Genomic DNA, 23,946 nt, shown 5'->3' on the forward strand with positions numbered 1-23,946 from the left:
GGAATGCCCACTATTAGGCCTTGTAAACAATGGTCTTAGGAAGCCTTTTGAAGTATATGCATTAATTATGCAAAATCTCAAAGCTCTGTATGCCCCTGGCTGCACTTCTGTGACTAAAGTTGGTAGATTTACTATCAAGTACTAAATACATCTGTCAGCCATGAACAAAAAAAGGTGCATGGCAGAAAATATCTGATCGAACATATATGATGCACTGTGACTTCTAGAAGTGTGGATGGATAAAGAAGAGCCTCTACTCTGTTGACATTTTTCTTTTTCCATTATCTCAAACATCTCCATTATCTCTATTCTGCAGTAGAAATTGCATACCTGCAATTACAATTACAACTAATTGATCTGCCATTTCCCATGTCATAATTAATGTCATGTTTTAATAGAGTTGTAATCATTCTATAATAATGCTTTTCATTCATCAGCTTCCCACGAAGTATGAAAGAATAGTGCACAAAAGCAATGAACTTTTATGAGCCCCTTTCAAAAACATCCCAAAAGGAACATCTCAGTGCATTACAATGAACTTTTTAAATATGTTTCTATATACTTATCTGAGCTGCCATAAAATACAATGAAAAAAAAAGACTTTTTACTCTGGCATCCCTCCTTCCCTGAACATCCATAGGTGAAAAATGAAATCAATGATTCAGTGACAAATACATTATGTTTCCTAAGGGGTTATTTAATGTACTCTTAGCAAGGATGGAAAATGATGGTTTCTAGAGAACAGATGGTAACAAGACAAAATATCAACAGACCACAGTTGTTGACTGCAATTTATGGAGTGTACAGATGTGTCAACTTAAATGCAGTGATTCTGAGGCCAATAAAAGTACTTCCTGATACCAACAGATTAATTTTTCATGACCACTGGTTACACAGCTATTACATTTTTAAAAACTAATCATTCATCTACAAAAGAAGCAACAACTTTGCTTGAAGATCATTATTATAAAGTGGAATGTTGTTCTTTCTGGCACAAAATAAATAGGCATGACAGGACTGGATACAAGTTTGTACATCTTCATTTCAGAATAAACTTTCCTGCTTTTTTCCATACAGAATATTCCAAAAAAAGATGAATGATAGCAGCCAATCCAGATTTAAAGCAACAGTATGCAATAAGGAGATCCCACTTCCAAGCCAAATAAGAAGCATATTTACAAAAGGGCCTTTTTTTGACCTTCAATTAAGCAGGATGAATAAAGGGTGCTTGTGAAGGTTGCAAGGGACTGGAAGTGCCTGAAGCTGCAGTCCCCCATTTATTATCCACTGCCACATGAACTACACAGTCTCTCCCATACTGCTCTGTAGGACTAGAGATACACAACTCCACAAAGCCACAGATCTCAGAACCTTCATCAATGAATAGGTTGAGTTCTGGATCTGATCCTTGTAATTCAAATCCATTTTCATCTTGTCTTATATTTCAGCTTGGAGAAATATTTCACCCTGGTCCCCTTCCTATATAGCGCTAACTCAAATTTACCTAAGGATTGGTTCTTTGCTTGTCAAGAGTAATAAAGGAAAAAGCAGCTCTACTTCCCAAATTCCCCCATTCTAACATCGAGATCAACTCTATAACAAGCACTTTACATTAAGGATACCAGAGAATACCCCACCAAATAGACAGTGTTAAGTTAGCTACAGAAAGAAAATAAAAAAATAGTTCTATACTATATCAAATTGCAAGATAGCTTGTCATGAGCTAAAATTTCAAAGGACACATCAACTCAGCTGCCATGTAGCCTTTGGAAAATAAACTGCAAAAGCATCTAGCCAGAGACTAAACCAGAAGGAAAGCCCTGGGAGTACAGCAGCACCAAGAAGAAGAGGGAGTCAGAGTGAAGTCAGACAGAGCCATCCACTCCCCCTGCCCAAGTCAGCATGGGTGTGTATGAAAGCAGTGTACCCTCCTCCAGAAGCATAGCTGGGACATGCTGAAATCCCTTCCTTTCAAAAGCGTGGCACACACAAAATAGGACTGAGGCAGAAACTGAGGAGGAGCTGCAGAAATCACTTACACTGAAACTGAAAAACATTTTGATTGCATTTTCTTGGCTCCATACCAATCAACTGTTTAACCCCACCTAGTGCACTCCACATGTTTTAAACTCAGCTTCTTTCCATACCATCTTTCCAGATTTCTTCTTTGTAGTTTCCTTCGCCTTGTTACTTGGTGCTCATTACTAAACTTCATTTTTGACTTCCTAATTCACTCTCTCTTTTCCCAAATACAATATAAATGTTATGTTGCAATTGTGTCAAACATTTACAATGTTATTCCCTTGATTTATTTTTCTATCCTTGCTTATCTTTTCTATTTTGATCAGAAGCTATTGAGAGCAGACTCTGCCACCACCTCCTCTGTTTTGTACCGTCTGTAAAGCAGTAAGGTTCCATTCCAGTTGCCCCATAAGCACAACCATAACAAACATTATTAATAGCAACAGTGTATTCTCTACATCAGCAACCTGGCATCTCAGATTATGTACCTCCACAAAACACTGCAGTATGCACAAATTGAGAAGCTGACACCAGTTTGGCCGATTCTTCTCCCTCATCGGTTTTATAGCTGTATAAACCCCACTTCAGTGGAGTTACTCCTGATTTAAAGTAATGCAAGCAAGAGGAGGAAGAGTCCTCTATTTCCGGCAGACAAATGGAAGAACTCATAAAATGGAGCACACAAATTCAGAGGTCAAAGATGAGATAGTACAGAACAATTTCCCACTTAACAAAGCAGATTTGCACCCATGACTTTCTTCCTCAACTTCTTTAATGTGTGCACTTTCTGGACAGAGAAATTCCAGAAAATTCATTCTAGAAAATGAAACCCTTTAAAGAGCAAGCAATGGTGGCACGAGTCACATGTATTATGTAGCAATCTTAGTACTCTGTAAGCTGTCTCAGACATAATTTGTGAGATGTAAGTGTCAAAAGAGCAAGTTTCAATTCATACGCTCAAAACATCAATAGCACTGTCTTGGACTCATATACCCCTTTGCTATGCAGAACTAAAGGAGAATCTCACCTACCTGAATCATATGCAAAATCCCTAGGTTCCTGTTTAATCATCAGAGGAGGGGGGAAATTTTGACTGGCTGCACTGCCAACCATAGCGTTGTGTTCATAAACTGGATCGTGGTACTCCTGCTTAAAACCTTGAGGCGGGAAAGGGATGTTTGGTTCAGACATCTGGCGCTGATATATTGGACGTCCTTCCCTTGGCATTGCAGGCAAAGGTGGGAAAGAATTGCAAGGTTCAGAGAGCTGGCGGCGAAATCTAGAACACAGATGAGAGAGGTCATGTAAAGGACTTGAGCTATGTTCCATTTCCCAAAGATCTTCACAAGCCATTATTAGTGGCTGTTATCACTTTCTCAGTAACAAACATTTTGCTTATGATCATGCCAAGTGCTCCCATCAGGATCACTTTCATTGTACAACAGCAGCAAGCAAAGAAACAAAAATCCCACCTATTAATACCAGCTCTAAGACCTGTCCCCACCACATCCTCTTTGCTTTCAATATCTTCTCTCAACAGAAGAGGCAAACAGGAAATGCACCAGCTTCAAAACAGTAGAAAGACTGACATTCTACCACAGTAACATGAAGGAGGTGTAAGTAGAATTCTCTGCTCTTTCACAAGTGTTAGAAACATCTTGCTCGTACTCTAATTCACTCTTACCCATCTTACTGTTACACGGAAACCATTCTGACCACAATAAACACATTTTGAATAGAGTATTGTCTGCTCTAACATTTGGAAACATTCCAGGGTAAAAGCCCACTGTTCTGTCCTCTCAGGGGTAGTGTCATGAGAGATCGACTCGCAAGGATGGCACTGCATTCCAACTGTAACAGGAAGGGAATGTCAGCACCCCAGTAAAAGGAGAGGGTACAAATTTTTGCTACAAGAATTAATTACTCTCCTGCCTTAACCTTTCCCCTTAGTGATTTCTACATGAAAGTTGTAATCTGTACAAGCCATGCTGCCATTTGCTATTCCCAAACGCTCTTTAGTCGACATAAAATAAGATAATTCGGTTTTAAATTAACTTAATTTACATGCAATGCTGCTCTCAAGAACCTATGCTTGTTTTTTCTTCCATAAAACCTATCTACCTGAGATAAAAGTCCTGAATGTAATTACTTGGACATCTGCAGGTTCAGAAGCATACAGAAGAATACAGGGATGCTCTTTTCCCACTGGACCCTGATGAACTGCATGATGTCTTCCTGTTACCTCCTGCAGATTACCACAGTAGTAACCACCACAGTAGTAATATTGTGCCCACGCTAATCAATGGCAGATGCAATGTTCTTGCAACAAACTGCTTACTAGTCCTGTTATCACTTGCTATAAATAAAACACATGTAAAAAAACTCAAAAAAAAACCAACAAAAGAACCCAACTTGTACCTCTCTTTGGAAGCTTCTTACTGTCACACTAAAAAAATGAAGACCTGATCATTCTTGTGTTTCCTGTACTTTGGATCTGAACCAACTTTGGTTCATGCAAGCAAAAGACTTTCTCCTGGAGAAAGCTGTGTGAGTGAAGCACAATGCAGGGGTTTGATTGCACAAGCAATAAAATCCTTGACTATCATCACATAGATAGTACATGTTTCTGAAACAATTTAAACTCTACTACCATCTGTCATAATACTGCTGTAACTTGTTCTGACAAATATTTACTATCACAGCTTAATTATAAATACTGTGGAAACTACAAAGATAGAAACTATTACAATGTAGTAGTGGAAACAAAGTGAATTGTTCTAATGCTGCTGTAAATACTATAATTTTTGCAGTAGAAAGAGTACTGCACTGTAACATTGGGTTTTGCAATTCCACCTACACCTGCAGAAAATAAACTTAGAAACTCAAATGTATTATGAAACAGTTAGGCTGACTGGCACTGCATTCATTTCCCTCTTTTCCTTTTTTCATTAGCCAAAAAAAGAAGCAGAAATTATCATTAAGAACTGTCAAGGAGTGAATCAGAAAATTGCAACTTGAAGATAAAATAAGAAACAGGCTCACTCACAAAGCCTCAAAGGAAGTTAATAATACTTGTTGTACTGGAAGCTTTGTATGGAATCAAGCCATTTGTTTATACAAGTGGATTTGTTTCCTGTTGGTACTTGTTAGGACCACTTATCGTTCATATACTCATGGCCTGTATGAAGATGTATGGGCTGTATATACCAGATACTAATGCTATCCTATGCCACCAATGCGTGTTCCAAAAAATTGCGCCTTGAATTATAGATTCATATATAAACTCATATAGGCAGGTCATTTGTTTAAATGACATTTTCTGAATACATGTGTTGTAGTAGTAGCTCATCTTATAAATCAGGAAAATTTGAATATCACAAAAATATGAAGTATATGTTTGCTTCATACAGAAGATTCAAAACAAATAAGAAAATGGAGAAAAAATATCTTCCACTATAATTCCACCTTTCTTTAAAAAAGGAGAAAAATGAGTTTTGGGTTTGTTTTTTTTTTTTTGCTTGAGTCAGCTATTTCGGACTTCACTAGAACACATGATGGTCTATAATAGAAGGGAAGTGTTAGTGAAAAATGCCCTGAAGAACATGAATATCAAAGACAGGGAAGGGAGGGAGCAGAAATCATGTAAAAAGCCCACAAAGCTTGCACAGAGCAAGAGTTATGGGTACAGAAACTATACTAAGGTGTAAGCAGATGTCTACAAATACTCAGATTAGGGCTGACATACAGGTTCAGTGCTATCTTTGCAAGTTGCTTTATAACAAAAGATTTTTTTCCTCTGAAAAAATCTTACTACTGTTCTCTGCACATAAGCCATTTAGCTTCTGCCAGTTTCAGTCTCCTGATAGCTTGACTTTGCTGTATATACAGAAACACATTTATCCACCATCCTGTAATCTAAACCACTGCCTGGCTTCACTGGCGGCCTTTGTGGTTAGACCACAGTCCACAGCTGGGGAGGAGATAGGGACTATGGCAGGTGAAGGGGCCGATTCAGTGTTTCCTCACTGCCAGAAGGGCTTGTGGTGGTATTTAAAGCTATCTCAGCACAGCACAAAACAGCAATATTAACCTCAGCAACCTCCTTCAGAAGTGATCTGCGCAAATCCCTGGAGATAATAGCCCTTATTAGAGCAGAAGCATGCAAATCACACTCCTAACAACTGTTTTTCTTTTCAGGTCTTTTCTTAATTTGATAATGGTTAAGAGGTAAGACAAGTCTCTGAACATATATCTCTTTACACACCATTGGAATTTTAAGTGTTCAAGAGCAATCACAACTCAGCATACAAAAACAGGTTCATGCAATAAAGGTTAGGGTAAATAGAATTCCACAAACAAGTGTTTGGACTGAAAAAACAGAGAAATCCACTGAGCATATCTGTTGCAAAACTGAGCTAAGAAAGATAGTTGTCTGGGGATTTCTAACATATCAAAACAAAACAGGGTGACTTAAGGACAGTTTAAGCTTTAATTCTAGTCTCTAGCTCTTGTGGCTTTTACTCAGACTAATGTTATTCAAGCACGGTTTTTGTTGGCGTCTTTTTTTGAAATGCTATATTACAAAAGGACTTGGAAAAATGATCCACTCTTCCAAAGAATATTCTGAGGCAGGAACACTGTAACATGGGCACTTATCACTTAGATAGGTGAACTGCTTAGCAAGAGGCCAGATATTTATAGTTAGGAACATGCTTGCTAGTGACTTCATCACCTCATAGGGCTTTCCAGCCTCAAGTGAATCACAGAACTATAGAACAGCCCAGGTTGGAAGGGACCTTGAAAGACCATCAGGTCCAACCTTTCGTGGGAAAAGGAGCCTAGATGAGATTATCCAGCATACTGTAATCACCCTCACGAGACAGAACCAGCAGGTAAATGAAATTCTGTCACTGCTGATACGAACTCCTACACTAGTGCACCAAGCTGGGTGCCAGCCTTTCATAAACACACACATTTCTAACGCTATGAACCTTGCTGGTTTCCACCTTGATCCCCCAGCCTAAAAGGGAATACTTGCAGGCAGGAAGCCAGTACTAGCCTATATAAGAGAGTTGTAGCCACAACTGAAACACCTTCTGCATGCGTCCTTCACGTGCTTTGTGTTTTACCTGTGATCCATAGGGAAGCTGTTGTCTTGAATGGACTGGGATGGAGGGAGGTGGGTAGGGAAAACCCGGTCAGGTTTAGGAGTCTGAGTGGAGTTTGGGGAGGCATGGTGCAGCGGTGACACAGGAGTGCTGGATGGCGTTGGAGGGTTGGAGGGCCTCATTCCCACTTGTGGTTTCTGATCATAGGCACTATTAGTAAGGCAAGGGAAAAGCAAGGCAGGTTAATTTTTGCAAAGAAAGAAGAAAAACCAAAACCATAGCATCTACATCCAGAAAAAAGTCACCACAAGCACCCCATTTAGAAGCATTTGATTATAGTTAACTTATTAACCTGTTTGGGGCAGAAGAATTCTCTACTTTACACTAAGAAGAGCACAGAAGAAGTCATGTTAGAGGCCAGCGATTCAGCACAGCATTTTCTTCTTTGGGGCACAGAAGTGTATTTTTAAAGGACTCAGTCTTACAGTCACATTCTAACAGGAGGTATACAAAATACATAAAAGTAGAAGCACCTGGACTAGAGCACAAAGAGCTGACAGTGCCTGTCAAGACTCTTTTTCTTTTGCACAAACCACAAAGTGAGACAGTAAAACAATACAGCCAGAGGGAAGGGATCTGACCCAGAAAAACAATGGTATGCTGGCTTAGCTGCCCATACTAGGATGTCAGCAGCCTCTCCCGACAGGCTTTTTTTACCCCTCTCTCTCAAAAATAAACTGCTGGTCCTACAAATACATAGATGCTATTTTCAAGGGTGTCTCAAATCAGGAAAGGACTTGAGAACACTTTGATCATCCCTGTTTCTAACCAGAGAAATGCAGACATCAGGAATATAGTAAGCACAAGCTTGCATACTTTCCCATGTCAGGTCCCCTAGCACCCATCAAAACCCATCAATGGATTCATTTGATTTTTGAAACCAAAATCACTCCTTATGACTGGCAAAGGTACCAGTCTTTTCCTTTCTTTTTTCCCCTATTCATATCCAAAAAGTTAAATGTTATAATGCTTTAAGCGCTAAGTTTTTGTAATACATTAATGAGAATCAAAACTCACAAGCTAGATGAAAGTTTCTAAAATAGACTGAAACGTCAATAAGAAATCCTTCGCTGCTGCTGACACTAACAGAAGGAGTGGCACGTAAATGCAACCAAAAGAAAGTCAATAAGGAACGAAGAGGTACCAAGCCCCTCCACCCCCCACAAATAAATAACAGTTTTATTATCTATGCCTATAAAAGAAAACAACTTGCTTTTGAGTAAGTACCAAAGATGCAGGGACTAATGAAACACGGTTTTAAAAGGTAATCACCCATGAATATACACATACAACATCTGCAAAATTTGTCAGATACCTAATGTGTTGCTCAGACCTGCCAATCTCTTGCCTGTTACACAGATCTCTCTTTCCTAATGTGCATAATGCATTTTGAAAGTACTTTCAACACAGCTCACAGCTCACAGAAAACAAGATACTCCTTCCTTCTATTCCACGCTTGTACCCTGGGTTTTTAAACTCTGGCTATCTCCCATGGAGGAGAAATGGAGGATGTGCATTTTCATGAAAAACACTGCTTTAAAGTGATTATGTAAGTGTTTGATACAACTGTAAACAAATCCATCAGTGTTCATCAGCTAAATGCATTATCTCATCAGTCTGTTATCTGCTGAAGAGGTAACTTTTATAAGATCTCTATTATGGTTTTATTACTCTTTAGTCAGTCCTCATTTAAATCAGCAGTTCTCACTGCAAAGATGCTCCTGATTGCTTTACCTGACATTGTACAGGCACTTTTCCCCATAACTGAACTTGAATGGTTGCTCTTGACTGCAAGCGGAGCCAAGTTCCGAACATGGGCTATGGGGTTCCTTCTTGATTTTCACAGGGAGACCATGAAAAGCCACTGGAAAGAGAAGGAAAATGCAATTAAAACCCAAGTACAATATCAACAATTAGCTTTCCCAAGTAAGCTAGACACTGCTAATTAAACACATGATTAATTAAACCATTGTAATAATAAAAACAATATAGGAAATAAACATTTCAAATATTTCTTTGAGTGTCAACTGAAAAATAGGCACCAGAGATCCTTCACATTGGCTATTATCTCTTCTATTGTTTAATAGAATGATGGCCAGCATCCCATCTCATTAGGAGGAAAATAACAGCCCACTTATATTTGGCTTAACTACTGTAAATGTTGTCAGAAGCAAAATACTTCCCAGGCACCAAATGTTTCTAAGTAATATCAGTGAGGTAGCTTTTAGCTATAAATGCAACAGTAGTCCACTTCAAAGAGTGCCACACAAATGACTCCAAACCAAATTTCAGATATATCAGCCTCAAGTAGATGACCAGTAATCTTTTTGTCGCACAGAATGCTTGAAAATTTGCAACAAAACTCTTGAAACTGTATGATTATATGCACCTTTAATTAAAAGTAACATCTAAAAAAAAATGCAGAAGAAATGGCTTAAGTAATTTTTCTTAAAAATAAACAAGATAAAATCCTGGCCTGACCAAACTCAATAGTGACTGTGATATAGATACAAACTGAAAAAAAAAAAAATCATACGTTCTAAAAGCTAAAAAAAACCCCAGAGGGCGTGTGACAGAAATGCAGCATTAATTAGAAGCACAAGTTGGTCTGTGTTAAGAAAAAGGCCAAAGGTAAAGACAAGGTTAACCAGCAAATTAGTTTACGCCAGACAGCTTTCCTTATTTCATATCCAACTTTAACTAAAATTAAAGCAGAAGAAAATTTAAAGTTCACCTGACGTTGGCAAACCTCAGTAAGTGGTTAGGAGGACAAAGGACTAAAAGACAGGTATGTAAGAGCTTGAAAACACACCTGTCAGGTTTTAAATAAAATGAGGTTGCAAATACATTTTTTAACTCTGAGATGCCTAGAAATCAGAGATAATTTTATCATTGATTTTTGATGTTGTCACCAAAACACCATAGTACGAACAGCACATTCCTGCCTGACATAGACACTTGTATCTCCGTGAAAATCCATGTACATGCAGCAGTTCCTGTTAGGCAATCTCAGCACAAAGTCAGGCTATCATTACATACCATCAAGTAGCATCTTGCCCCTTCCCTTGCACCTGAACTTGGGAAAGACAACTTGTTGTAGACTACATATTTTCTGATACTAATGCATCTGGATACACACACCAGTGTTCAGTGGGGAGATACATGAAATGCTGTCCAAGAAGTGAGCATCAGAACCACTAAACTCTGGCATCTGTGAGTAAGGTCTGGATTCCAGACTTTTGCCATGGGTTTTCCCATGGTTGGGCAATGTTCACAGAACTCTTTCACAAACAGATCCTCTTGTATCCTGTTACATGACAGCTTCTACTACTGCCTTTCAGTTGAGTCATCTGCAACATAACATTATCCTATTTTGCCACGTATTTTCACAAAACTCACGAGAGTTAGAAGAAAACTGCTATTCAGCTATTATATTTGGTGGATAATAGTCAGTTATGTGGAAAGATTAGAAAGGAGAAGCAGACAATAAAACATATACAAATGCATATGCACAGCACAGCAACTTAGGAAACAGAGATGGAAAATGTGAACAGCACACGAAGAAAAGAATTCTTCCTGAATAAAACTGTCTGAACTTGGACTAGAAAGAAGACCACATAGACTTCTTGAAAAGAGATTCTCAAATTTAATAATATGGCAAAATGCAGCCCAGTCAGCTTTCCAAAGTAATTGCAAAACAGACCGATATCCAGTAGTTTGTTTCAGGATGTTGCTAGTGAACTTTTACTGCTGACTCTCTTTTGCATGTCTCGGTCAAATAATGCATGCCACACATTTAACCCATATGATGGGCCCCACAACTCTGGGATGGTGGCTCTGATGCAAAGGTAGGAAATCTTTTTAACTTGAATCAGAAAATTAAAAGACAACTGCAACAGGACTCTTTTTTAAAGCCAGTATCACATATTTGCACAAAGGCCACATGCTGCTCTATTTTTTTTTTTTTAATTTTTACTTTGCTACTTCCTTGGAGTTAATCTGTTATGAAAAATTACTTCCCTTATTTATTTTTAAATAACGGGAGTACAGAGACTCCCACACTACAGCCCTGTGCGGAGAACTGGCTGGGTATTTCATCACAGCGCTGAGAGCCTGAACGTCTGCTAACAGGCAGTTTTCCAGCTCACTGGCACAGGCACAAGTGAAAGCAGCACATTCATTTTGTGCAATTTGCTTTACCTTCCCACATGGAGTTGGTGCATGTAAAAGGCTGTTAAGTACTAAATTATTCCTTATCAAATCACCATCATCTGGAGTCATGATCAACACTAATTAAATTACTTTCACTGAACACGGCTCCAGCCTGCTGCCTCAACTGCGAGGTACATTTTATTTTGCTTACTGTACAGTCCTAGCAAGGTACAGGGCACAGTGCTAGAAGGCATCTGTGCTGTACTTTTAATTAAAGTTTACCTCACCTTCCTCCCAGCTTTATAAGCTAGGGTAAAGTGTATCAAATCAAGTAGGTTAACACCTTCACTTCATTTAGGGGAAGCATTACAGACCAAAGTGATTTTATATCAGATCTTTATCTTAACTACAGCCAGAAAGACAATGTAGCTGTAAAATTTAAAGCCCTCCTCGGGCAGTCCCCTGATACAGTCACCATGCTAAGCTTTATCTGTAACTCCTTAAGTGTACACTTTTAGAGGTAGAAAGGAAAAAAAGATAGGCTGATAAAAATACTTACTGCAATTTTGGGGGGCTTTCTTGAAGGCTACTTGCCCTTTCAGACCATATCCTAAGTGTGGCTGAAGATAACAGACTTATTTTAACAATAAAATTCTAAACACTCAAAGCAGCTTTTGTATCATCACTGAAACCCTCTGCCTGTCACTTCTTTTTAGTGTGACACTCGTTCTATGGTGCATCTATTAAAAGAGAATTTAAACATACACTGTTTTGCTAAACTGTATTTTATATTATGTTCTCAATCCTCTTTCTTTTGAGGAGAGCAGGGTTGCTTATTTATACAATCTAATTTTAGTGCAGCACACCAGCTACCAACACATTCAAATTAACAAAGTGACATTTTAAACAACCAGCTCCTCACCACTTCTTTCTTCCTGATGGTAAATTCATTTTACTTAACCCCAGAACAAGAGTCTCAACCCTATTAAAGTAACGGGCTCTCTGCTTTAATAAAGATCTTATTAAGAAGTGACCAAGGGCCAAGATTTCATCCCCAGTGATTACTTACAGATAACTACCTCCGAACTTGAAAGGCAAACAATCTTACCATGTGTATTTAGATGGATGGCTTCAACACCTCATCTCACCTACCATGCAAAGTCAGTCTTATCGGTATCAGAAAGAGACCTCTGCCCCACAGACCCTGTCTGGAGCATCTCCAAAGCCAACACAGAGATATAAGGCAAGCAGAAGGACTGCTACCATCTGTAGCAAATTGCTGAAAGTATAATACATTACTGTATGCATATTCTCTGTGCATAAATATATCTATTTATATCTGCAGAGTAAAAGGGCTTGCCTATTATACATAAAGTGCTGTTGTACAGATCTAGATTTTATACAAAGCAGTAATGATTTCACCATGAAGCAAGCTCACATGTAACATGCAAAAACACAGGGTGAAACCTGCCATCCTTCCTTCAGAAGTGCTGTTCTCCTTTGCTATCTATCAACAGCCTAATCCCTGAACATTTTGTTCATTATAACACCCAAAGAAGACTTAAATGAAGAACAAATTTTATGAAGATCTCTGACATCAAAGGAGGAATTTGTTTGTCTCAGAGGAGTCTGATATGTGTACACCTTCTAACCTGAGAAACAGGAAGTGTACCACCTCTGTACAGATAAAACTGATCTAGTTCTTTTGAGAAAGCCCTGAAATGCACTGCATTAAGCAATGGCTTAAAATATTTTTCAATTCAGGAGATGATTATTCAAGATGGAGAAGAAATGAGGAATATGTTATGTGAAGTGGCAAGTCATTTCTCCTTTGAACTTAAGGTAACATTTTAACTTTCAAACTTCATATTCCTGCCCATGATAAAATCTTGTTTTATTTTCTGAAGAATGGTTTTAAACATACTTTTAAAAGCCATGAAACATGTCACTAATTCAGTGACATTGGCTAATGGCAGGTGATGCTGACTCCACTGACAAAAGAGACAAAGATGTCCCATTCAACACTTGTAGGTCAAGAGCATGTACTATATGGTAAAAAATCAATTGACAGCAGTTGATTTTATACCACACTTGTTCCTGCTAGTGAACTCCAATGTCTCCTAAGTAATACCACATTCACATGTGTTAAGTTTGAGGACTTTGAGTACCTGGAGAGAAAAGGAAGTAACAGTAAGTCATGGTCTAACATGCTGTTTCTGAGCTGCTTTTCAAATTTATGCTCTCAAATCATTCTCTAAACCTGATTCTGTAAATAAACTCACTAATTTTTATCATTGATTGAGGCAAAATTTTTAATATGCAATGTAAGTTTTGAGAGATTTCTTGAACACATTTGAATATAGGGGACTTGACTAACCGCAAGATGAAAAGACAGATGCAAAAATACTTAAGCTAATACCACTGAAACTCCAGGTACTAGACTGACTGAGGTGACCCGAGATAATACTTGGTAAAATTTCAAATGCAAGCAGAAAAGGCCCCTGTACTGATAAAGCCAACACTGTCACACTTTAAATCTATCTCTCGATACACACAGCAATGCAGCAGGCACTTCAGATACATCAGAGTCTCTCCAAGATTCTTTTCCAGTACATTTACCTCTGCCAAGCCCTCCCCTTCCCCCAACACACAAAAATCCATTACTAAAGGGTCTAATCTCAGCTATCAGCACAGAGTGCCTTTTATGGAGCCATTAAACCATTTCTCTTGTTTACAGTGCCTGAAGAAAGATGTGAATTATGTCTGTGACAAAACAGGCGATAACATTTCTAAACTGCTATCAAAATGCAAACTGAAATACACTTAAGGACAGGGACCCTAATTCGTGTTTTTGCGATTTTCCTCGCTCACTGTGACTTAACAGCACTCACCTGATGATTCAAACAAATTATTTATGCTGTAAGTACAACAGGTAAGCTTTAATAAAAAAAAAATCTTCTTTCAAACAGTTTATTGAATGGTTCGTCAAAGAGCGTAAAATGCTACTTACATCTTAGGTGATAGAAATGACCTAGGGTGCTCTTATCAGTAGACATTTTTAAAAAATCCAAACACAAACCCTGTGGGTTCACATGAGTCCTGAAATGCCCTATTTTTGCAATGGTCACCTTAACACTTGAATCATACATTCAGTATAAGTATTTGCATATCTGATGCACTGAGCTATGAAACTAAATACTTTCTCTATAGCTTTCTAGGTGGGAATATCAGGCTTTATACATATTTTCCAAAGAAGTTTCAAAAATGTGCATTTAACTCATGAAACAATAGCCTTCTGCATTCTGGAAGGTATTTATTGATTATTTATTTCTAGATCATGATGATTTGAGCTTTAGACCTTTGAAGACAGCTGCACTCTGAATTTCAACAATCATTTAATAAGCGTCAGATTAAAGACATCAGGGTGCCAAAGCAGGGTGCTCTTTCAATTTCATTGTACTATATATTTTGATGAGAAGTTTTACTGGTAACTTTGAGATGCTCAGGAGTCATCAGAAGCAGGTACCTGACGTAGCTGACCATTCATTCATACTCTGGAGGTTATTGTGCTGCAGCTGATTGTGGTATGCAGCCTAGTATATTAACAAAACCTGAAATAAAAACAACAGGTAGGAGGGGTGACAGATTAAGAGAGCTGGGACAGTAAAGGCTGGTAATCAAGTTTATTTCCAGCTAAACTGTTCCCACTGATTTTGAATTAAAAGCCTATAAATATGTAAGACTGCTACAGCTGAAGACAGAAGTGACTGCAAGCATGGATGTCTGAGGCAAGATCTGCAGTTTTTTTCACTCCACGTGATCTCTTGCAAAAAAACGTTTTGCTTCTGACCACTGCAACAGCTGCAGAATGAGCAAGACTTGAAGACTGTGGACTGATTTAAAAGTGGCTGAACAGATTATATCTACACAGACTCCACCAAGTTCTTCAACCATTTATCTATCAAAGTCACCTCTATCAGATCTTAGCTGAGCTCCAGTCAACTGGATTTCATTTAGGTCCTGCTCTTTACCAAATATTGGAAGAAGTTGGTGACAAATTGGATATCTGACACACAGATATGTATCATCACTGTGGTTTCAGAGGCTATCCTGGCAGTTTATAGAAAAACTGAACATAGACAAGAGACCTGAATTTTCACTACTTTACAAGTGGAAGCTGCTAGCAAAGGAAGGGAGGGTGGGGATGGGAGGAATCTATGCATTCCTGTCAAGTACCTTTTTGGAGAAATACATGATCTTGATATTATTCTCCATTTTACGGTTGCATCTAGAAAACTCCTTTGAGATGCAGAATTCAGACCTAATTACAACTGGGCTCCATCTAGACTCACCTGGAACAGCCTGCATGTGTGTTTGGGTATTTGTGTGTGCACATAGAGTCAAATGAAAGTAAGCATACTGAATGTGCAAGCATGCCTCTGCAATGATACATTACATATGGTCAAAATATGTGTAATACTGTAATAAAGAGCAGAAAGTTTTTCCCTCTTCAAATGGATAACTGGGGAGAAAATGGGGAAGCAGCATGCAGAAGAAAGTAACAACTCGTAAATGTGTGAAAAAGCATTCAACAAAAAGCTAGTTCTTTCTTATGTGGTCTTTCTAAGTCCAGAGAAGGAAATCTCTGGATAGCCTTTAACACAGAGAATGCTCTGCCACCCTTGTCTCAGTGCTCTTTCCCAGAAAGTGGGGCTTCATGACTGGGCAGGACTTGGCAAAGCTGTTATATATCGTTCCATCAATTCAGTCTTCGCCTTGGCTTCAGATCAGATCCTTCCAGCCCCTACTAGCTCAAAAGATAGAAACAGCATGGGACCTCATTTTTTGGAAGCTAGTTCTGAACGATGAGCCCAAGCACCAGCTTTCAAAGCCAACTGGCAAGAATAGAATACGTGGGCAAGATGGATCTATTTGAGAATCTTGTTTAACAAAAAGAAAATACCAGCTTTGAAGTAATCTGTCACCTTTACTGGAAGATATGCAACTACAAATGCACTTTAACAACAGTTAGAACTCACACTGCAAAATCAAGCAAATTGCTTATTTTCTCCTCCAGACTAAAGCTTACAATACTGTGCATGTCAATTAATGGTCTACTCAAATGCTGCATCATACAAATGCTACGCAACAGTATAGTCTTTAGAATCCTTAAGGGGTGGGAAAGAATGGGGGGAAGGTAAAGAATAAAAGAATCCCAAAATTGTGAATTTTGCCCAAAATTGTGGGATTTTGTCCTCATAGCCTACATGGACTGTTCTCAGATGACATGGTAAGAGAATAGAAAAAAAAAAATTGATTTTGAATTTGAATTAGGAAAAAGTAGCAAGCAGGTGAAAATGAACTGCAGCAAAACTGGAATTTATTTTTGTTTACTACCAAGGAGTTGCAAGATGGAAAATAACAGCTCATTTTCCTACAATTGATATTGGGAAATTCTGGACATTAAGATCTACAGTAATGCATCCATCTTAGCAAGCATTGTTTGCTAAAATAACTTGCTTTGGAGTGAGAGTTTTTTTCCTTTCCTAATTGTTAAGCAAAAAGCATTACATATTAATAACTAAAAGACTAAAAAATGCATTGATGAAACTAAATTTTAAATTAATTGAATCACTTGCTCTTCTCATAATCATATAGATTATGTTAATGCTATATATTCACCATAATTTTCCCTATCCTTACTATGATCTGACATTAACATAAAGTATTGGAGACTAGCACCTGAGACCAAAAAAAGTGTTGAAATAGAAAACAGAGAACAGTTCACTGTACCTAAAGCACATTAAAGTTGCATCAGCACCCATCAGGAAGGTTTATATGAGGGCATTTGTACACAGGGAAGAGGCGACCAACAAAATCATCACTATAATGCAGGCATATGCCATTTCCCTCAAGGACAGCTTATTTGACAATTAAACGTGATGGTCCTGCCCCTGCTCAGCAAAGAAATTCTTCTAGAAGCTTCCTCACGAAAGAAAGTGTCATTCTTTAACTGAAATGTTCTTTTCCAGAGCTTGTGTGCTAAGACTGAAAAATTTTGCCAGTATAGCTATTTCTGGGCAGCTAACCCAAGACCCCCCTGCCATGGCAGATGTACCCTCCCTGAGAGGTGGAGGGGTTCCCAGTTAGCGTGGGAGAGGAAGCACAATATTAGAGGTTGTACCCAGTCGGCTTAATAATTGGTTCACTGCTATAAATCCCCATTTTTAGTGCAAGATATCCCTGATTTGCTTGTCTGTGCAGTTGCAATTTCTGAAATGCTCATTAGTTACTGAGGGTACACCTGCAGCCTTCTGACACTGGAAGTGCTGAAGGCACCACTGAGATAATTCAGATATTTGTAGCCACTGGCTTCTCATTTAAAAGGACCATGTCAGTTGAAAATTGCATAGTACATTCACTGATTATATTCAGTATAACAAAAATTAAAAAGCCCACCCAAAAAGGTAAGCCACCTGACAGGGGATCAGGGGAGTAACTTTCAGTAAATATCAATAAAAGATAACCTGCTTACTAAACACAAAGGTAGAGCAATTCCAAGGCAAACTTTTCTAGAGGCTTCCAGTAAACACCTAGTTAAGGCACTATAGGTCCTTTGCTGTAAATTGATGGTGTATTTGGGCAGCTGCTACATGGCTGAACTGCCAAAGGGTATTAGGAGACTGTCTCTACTCTTCTACCCCCAAGCATGAAACATTTTGGCACAATTTTGGTTAGTTGATCCCTCTTTGCCTCTATCCCTGAAATATTTCCACCTTCCAGTTAAGAATTGTCTAGAAGGTATTTTCAGGCAGCAGGAGCGGCAGTTACCAACACATTTTCCTAGCCTCCAAATGAAGCAATCCCACAGAAATGTTGTCACAGGCACTGTTTTATTCAAATTTATGTCCCCTTCCTGCAGTGCTCTCCTTCCTTTCCAGACAGTTTACCTGTCCGGCTGTAGGAGACTCACAGCTGCAGGCAGTTGAGTGGAAAGTGCTGCCAGAGGGTCTCTGCCTCCCAGCAAGTACCTCCAGGGCAAAAGTGAATCTGCTGACAAATACACGGGCACTGGATAACTGAGAAGAATACAAGGAAATTTGCAGAACATTGGTGGGTGGGAGAAGGGAAGGATTAAGCTAGGGGGAGTGAACTGGCTCACTTTGATGTCTGAGGAGAGCAGGTGAGGCAGGACGAAGAGCTGTCCCTGCCCCCAAAACAAGCAGAGGCTTTAGGGCTCTCTGGCAGAGGAAGCGGTAACCTAATAAAATTAAACCAGCTGGATTCTGTAGCAATTGAATTAAAACACGTGGATAGCTGAAGATGATTATAGGGAGAGAAAAAAAAAATTAAAGAACTTTTAATCCCTCTATATTGGATCTGCAACCTCCACGCGCACAGAGAAACAGGGCTGCTCCTCACATGCATTTGCTTTCCATGTTAAAATCCTGGGAGGAGGTCAGGGGCATTTGTTCCTACAGTTACTGATAATGTATCTGGCTCCAAAGGCTCCCAGGCACGGTGCAAGAAGAGGCAATCCACCTTTAGAGCTTCAGCTAAAGAGGAAGTTCTTAATGTAAAATCAAGCCTGGGAGAAAACTTAAATTGTATTCCTACCTGGGAATTATCAATAAAGTTAAATGCAAAGAGAAGAGCTGGCCACTATATCAGGGTCTGTGTGCTTTTCTGAGGACAGGATTTCCATTTGCAGCAATTTTCAAAATTTAATTTAAATTGTGAGAGGTAATGGCTAAGCACTACATAACTTCCATTACTAAAATATCCAATAATATCCCATTTTACACATACCACACACACACTTTCCACTTCAGGTAAATCTGCAGTTTGACTCTTTCAGTTCTGGATTTAAATGGGTTTTGTACAGACAGAATTATGAAGAAAACTCTGGAAACTGCAACAAACATTTTCCCCAAACATAAAAATAAACTTTAAAACATACCATTTTGTATTTTTTCTATTTATTGTTTTAAAGGTATCATCAACTTAATATTTAGGAAAGTTGCCCCCAGCAGAAAACAAACAGGAACTGATTCTGCCTCATTTCCCCTCTTACAGAAAGTTTCAAGTTACATCAATAGAATGATTATCTGAAATCTAATACTTTAGTTCACTACCGAAAACCACTGCAAAACTTGCAGTCTCCAGTGGAAAAGGTGCGGGCCATTGAAATAAGTCAACAGTAAAATTCAGCCCACAATTTTTATCACTGATTCAACAGGGAAACAAAAAAGCCATTGTCGAAGTGGTTACGTCTGGGAACATAAAGTCAAGACTATATTTAAGTAGGCTGATTTTCAAAGACTTAGCAAAGTACTCTTTCTGGAGCAAGTGGAATTTTTACCACCTGCAACCAGGTGCTAGTTCTCAACACAGATGTTTAAGGCTTCTGCTGCTACTTAAAGCATTCTTACTGTATATGAGACTTGCAACTGAACACACATTACCAATACACTTGCTGATGCTTTCTGAAGCCAAGTGTTACTAAAATTTTATGATTATTTTATATGTGCATACAATCAGTAAGACTGACAATTACATGGTGTATTTCCTGTATGCATGTATGCATATATAGAGAGAGAGAGAAAGAGGCACACTGAGTATATAACTTGTATTAATCCAGCTCCCAAATTCTAATCCCAAATGCTTGAAACTCTTTGTCATTACTGCATACTGACACTTTAAAAAGTCTGTGTTGTCTCCATGTCTCTTATTGCTTTGGTCATGTGAAATTTTATTACCAGATGGTTAGTAAGGAAACATTGCATTCAGTTTCAGCATGAAGGCAGAGTATTAAAAAAGAATTAAACTTTATCTTTTTTAGGTGTACATTATAAGCAGAAAGGAAACAACCTTTGAGCAGAGGATCAAATTAGCAAGACTAAGAATTGTTTTTGCACATGTAATTTTTCAAATGTCCTTGATGACGACTCATAATATATAAATTTAAAGACAAAAACCTGGCCAGTCAGTAACCTTCCTATTCAGTGACTGCAGGACTCGGCAGTAAATGTCACTGCTAAAAAATATTTCACTACATTAACTTACTGGCAACCACATTTGCTGAATAAGTTCATAAACAGCCACAGGAAAAAAGACAACCAGAAATAAAGCTGCTAATGATTCACTCTTTTCTAACATGCCTAATCCTCAGTTTACAGAAGAAATAGATATGTAAGAATAAAGATATCCTTTACCAAGACAGTTTACTTCTCCATTCACCTCATCAAGGTCATACTAGAATCCAGGAAGAGGTAAGAATAATGTCTTGAAGACAAAGAGAATGAAGAATAAGTGAAAGGAAAATAAAAGAATCTTTCTCAGGGAAAAGACGAGCACAAGCCGTGATAAAGTAATCACTTTTCCATTTACAAGTTTAGACTAGGTTTAGATAATTCCTAGAAAGAACACTGATGGCTTCTAAAACTCAAAAGAATTAATAAATATAATCATTTATTCATATTTGTCAGCTTATAAATGGCTTCACTGTAATTACTTCCTAGTACTGAAATGCACAGGACCAAAACAAAAGGACTTACAACCTGAAACAAGGACTATTTTTCCTGTATGCTTATAGAGGGCTACCTCTGCCCTACATGACACGAATGTGTCACACACTCTTCAGTGCTTAACTGATGTCTTGAGGAGTTTCACTCTCTCCTCCTTTTTTTGACCGCTATACCCCTTGAAAACTTCACAGCACTCTGTAGGAGAGCCTGATTTCCAACTCCAGTTGCTGAGGCAGCAAGCAGAAGTAAAAAGATAAAAAAATTATACAGACTGCAAATACATTTTACATAAAGAAACATATATAATAAAGAGAAGTGGATGAAATCAACTTCCAGACTGCCTCCTTATTTTACACCATTCCAGAGCTTATAAATTTTCAAATCATTATTTAGACTCTTGAAATACAAACTCGTTTTGCAAAAACACTGCAGGGAAAGGAGTTTTAGGAGAATAAGGGTTTTGTATCAAAGTGGAATCACAAAGACCCTTCAGTCTGCCTTGCTTGGTTTCTGTGTGAAAATGCAACTAAAAAGTTTATGCACACTTTGCTTAACCCGACTGGAACTGAAAAAAAAGTTCTAATGTGTACACATACTCCTGACGAAATCAACAACTATCTGGTTTAAAACAGAAATAACTGCAGTGTAAAAAAAATACTGCTGTGACCACAAGTTACAATGTGAGTATCTCTTATATTGCCACAGATGGGACCTTCACAGAAGGAAGGAGGGGAAGCTTCCTCAGAGAGGAAATAGAAGGTTTTTTTCAAAACTGAGAATTTAACATTTTGAATAAAATATGTTTAATGTTTTTGTTTTTATGTAAACAGACCTTAGGAAGTGATCTGACAGCCTTAAGAAATTACCATTTGAAAGAAAAAAGGTCTACATGCTTCATCTTTGATCTACGAGACAGATTTATCACAGGACAGGATGACTGAAGTTTATTCATTAGCTGATAACCTTCACATGCAACCCAAGCCTTTAATCTGCAATAAAGCAGCAAACAAGGATGGGGCTCTAAGGAAAGGAAACTAACTCAGCTTGGCTGAGCAGGGACATGGCAGTGGAAGGGCAGGGGGGAGACAGGGGCACAAAACCGCACAAGAAGAGCCCTGTTCAGCTGCCTGGGCTCCCCCATGCCCCGCACTGCTGGAGACTATCAGGTTCAGATTGGTCCTGTGCAGTTAAACCATGTCTGCATAAGGTGTCTGCTGTCTCTGCGGATGCCCAGAGGTACCTTTCCATTAGCAATAAAATTCACATCACAGCCTGCTGGGCACTCTGAAAGAAAGCTTCCGCTTTAGAAGTTTTAGAAATCAAAAGCTATGTTCTTGATGGGGTCTTCCAATTTGTTTCACAGTGCTACTGCCACCAGCAGTATTTACATAATCTGTGAGACACTACCACTACTGCAATCCAGAGAATCTTAAATCTTTGCACCGTCAAAGCTGGAAATTTAGTATAAAAATATAAGCAGAAAAGCAAATAAACAGAAACTGCTTATTAAAATCAAAGCAAGCCCACAAATTCTCCACTACTAAGATCACAAGTTAAAGGCATGACAGTCGACACTCTCCCTCATGGTAAAACTTTCTCAAGAATCAAATCATGTAATTATGGCCACAACTATGGCAGATTTAAATATTTCCGAAAATCTTCTAGAGGAAAAAGAAGAAAAACAAAATCCTTATTAGCACAGGCTTATGCCATCAATGAGCCACAAAATGAGTTTTCTGAAAGACACCAAATCCTAATTTCTTTTGAATGTGAATTAAAAAAAAAAAAGGAAAAGGAAAAAGAAAGTTAACAGGTGGTAACAGTTTCAGTCCTGCTTTAAACAAAGGAAACAAGTGCTCAGGGATACAATGAAAGAAGCAAGGCTATCTAAGGCAACTATGAAGGGAGATAAGGTGGTCAGCATCGACTCCTCAGTCTGACCTCTCCAGCTCTTACAACAGCAATTGCACTGGACTGTCTTTGTAAAATGCTTTTGAGATCTCCAGATAAGTGATCATTAAGAAAGCTGTGTATCTCACAGCAGAGTGATACATGCATTTCTGTACCTATTTCAAACCAGAAACAAAGATGTTAAGCAACATGCCCAAGGTCATGCAAAGCTAAAGGCAGGAACAAACCACAGAGCTCCGACTCTCGCAGCCCTTAAGAAAGAATCCATCACAGTCAGGCATGCACTAAAAGAAGTAAGCAAATGTCTCTGTATTTGACAGCATCTGACCTATGGAAGGAAGTAGTTTCAAGACAAGTGGCAAGAAACAAAACACAGCTGCAGCTGAAAGCCCTACCAAGGAATAGCTCAGCACCAGGAATAAGTAGCACCACCTTGCAGGATATTTGTCAGACTGCCTGCTGTAGCACCACACTTGCGAGCTACGCTCAAAGAAAAGGTTAATCCAGACACACAGACACTAAATAAAGGCAAAATAAAATTAAAAAAAAAAACCCACCACAAAAAAACCTCTTAAAAAAAAACAACCTGAAAAGATGCTGGTGTGTGCAACTTGCCACACACAGACAACCAAAACGCTACCAACTGCAATTTCTAGAACATTGTGCACTACCAAGACAGGACTACCAGCTGCCTATGAAGTGAATCATCACATTAAAAAAATGTCATTTTCTTTAGTCCACTAGAATTTTTTCTAGAAGATACAAAATTAAACTATTCTGCATCGAAACCAAAAAACAAATCCAGTAAATACACCTCATTTTTACTTCAGTTCATCTGTCAGAATTCCTAATATTCTGGTGTTTTCTACTTAAATTGTGTGGGGTTTCTTCTCCAAAATATGTCAAATAAGGGAAAATTAACCTCTATCAATTTCTCACCAGCTCTTGCTATACTAAAACAAGCAGGAAATGCTCTTCTAATTCTGAAATTCACTTGAAATTTAAATCACAGAAAGAAAGAGAAAGAAAATAAAACAAACTAAGCATTTTTCATGTGGTAATGTAAAAAAAGTCATTATTTTGTATGCTGCAAATATATAAATAAATATTAAAGCTTTTCCTCATTTAAACTGCATTTGGAATATCCTACACCATTAGTTAAAATG

The 23,946-nt window shown here is 38.4% G+C and overlaps 1 protein-coding gene across 4 annotated transcripts in view; it reads right to left on the reverse strand.

Annotated features, from left to right (window-relative positions):
- Nucleotides 1-23,946, reverse strand: part of ETV1 (ETS variant 1) — a 65,743-nt gene that overhangs the window by 23,898 nt on the left and 17,899 nt on the right. For 3 of the 4 annotated variants that reach the window (XM_017729354.1, XM_017729350.1, XM_017729352.1), the window contains 3 exons: nt 8,925-9,054; nt 7,152-7,340; nt 3,054-3,301 (listed from right to left, as the gene is read on the reverse strand). In XM_017729354.1, coding sequence (XP_017584843.1) covers nt 3,054-3,301; nt 7,152-7,340; nt 8,925-9,054 — 567 coding nt within the window. The remainder of the gene's footprint in view (nt 1-3,053; nt 3,302-7,151; nt 7,341-8,924; nt 9,055-23,946) is intronic. The other variant, XM_017729353.1, reaches the window with a different exon arrangement.

This window comes from Corvus brachyrhynchos, unplaced genomic scaffold, assembly GCF_000691975.1.
Source record: "Corvus brachyrhynchos isolate BGI_N302 unplaced genomic scaffold, ASM69197v1 scaffold142, whole genome shotgun sequence".
Taxonomy (NCBI): Eukaryota; Metazoa; Chordata; class Aves; order Passeriformes; family Corvidae; genus Corvus; species Corvus brachyrhynchos.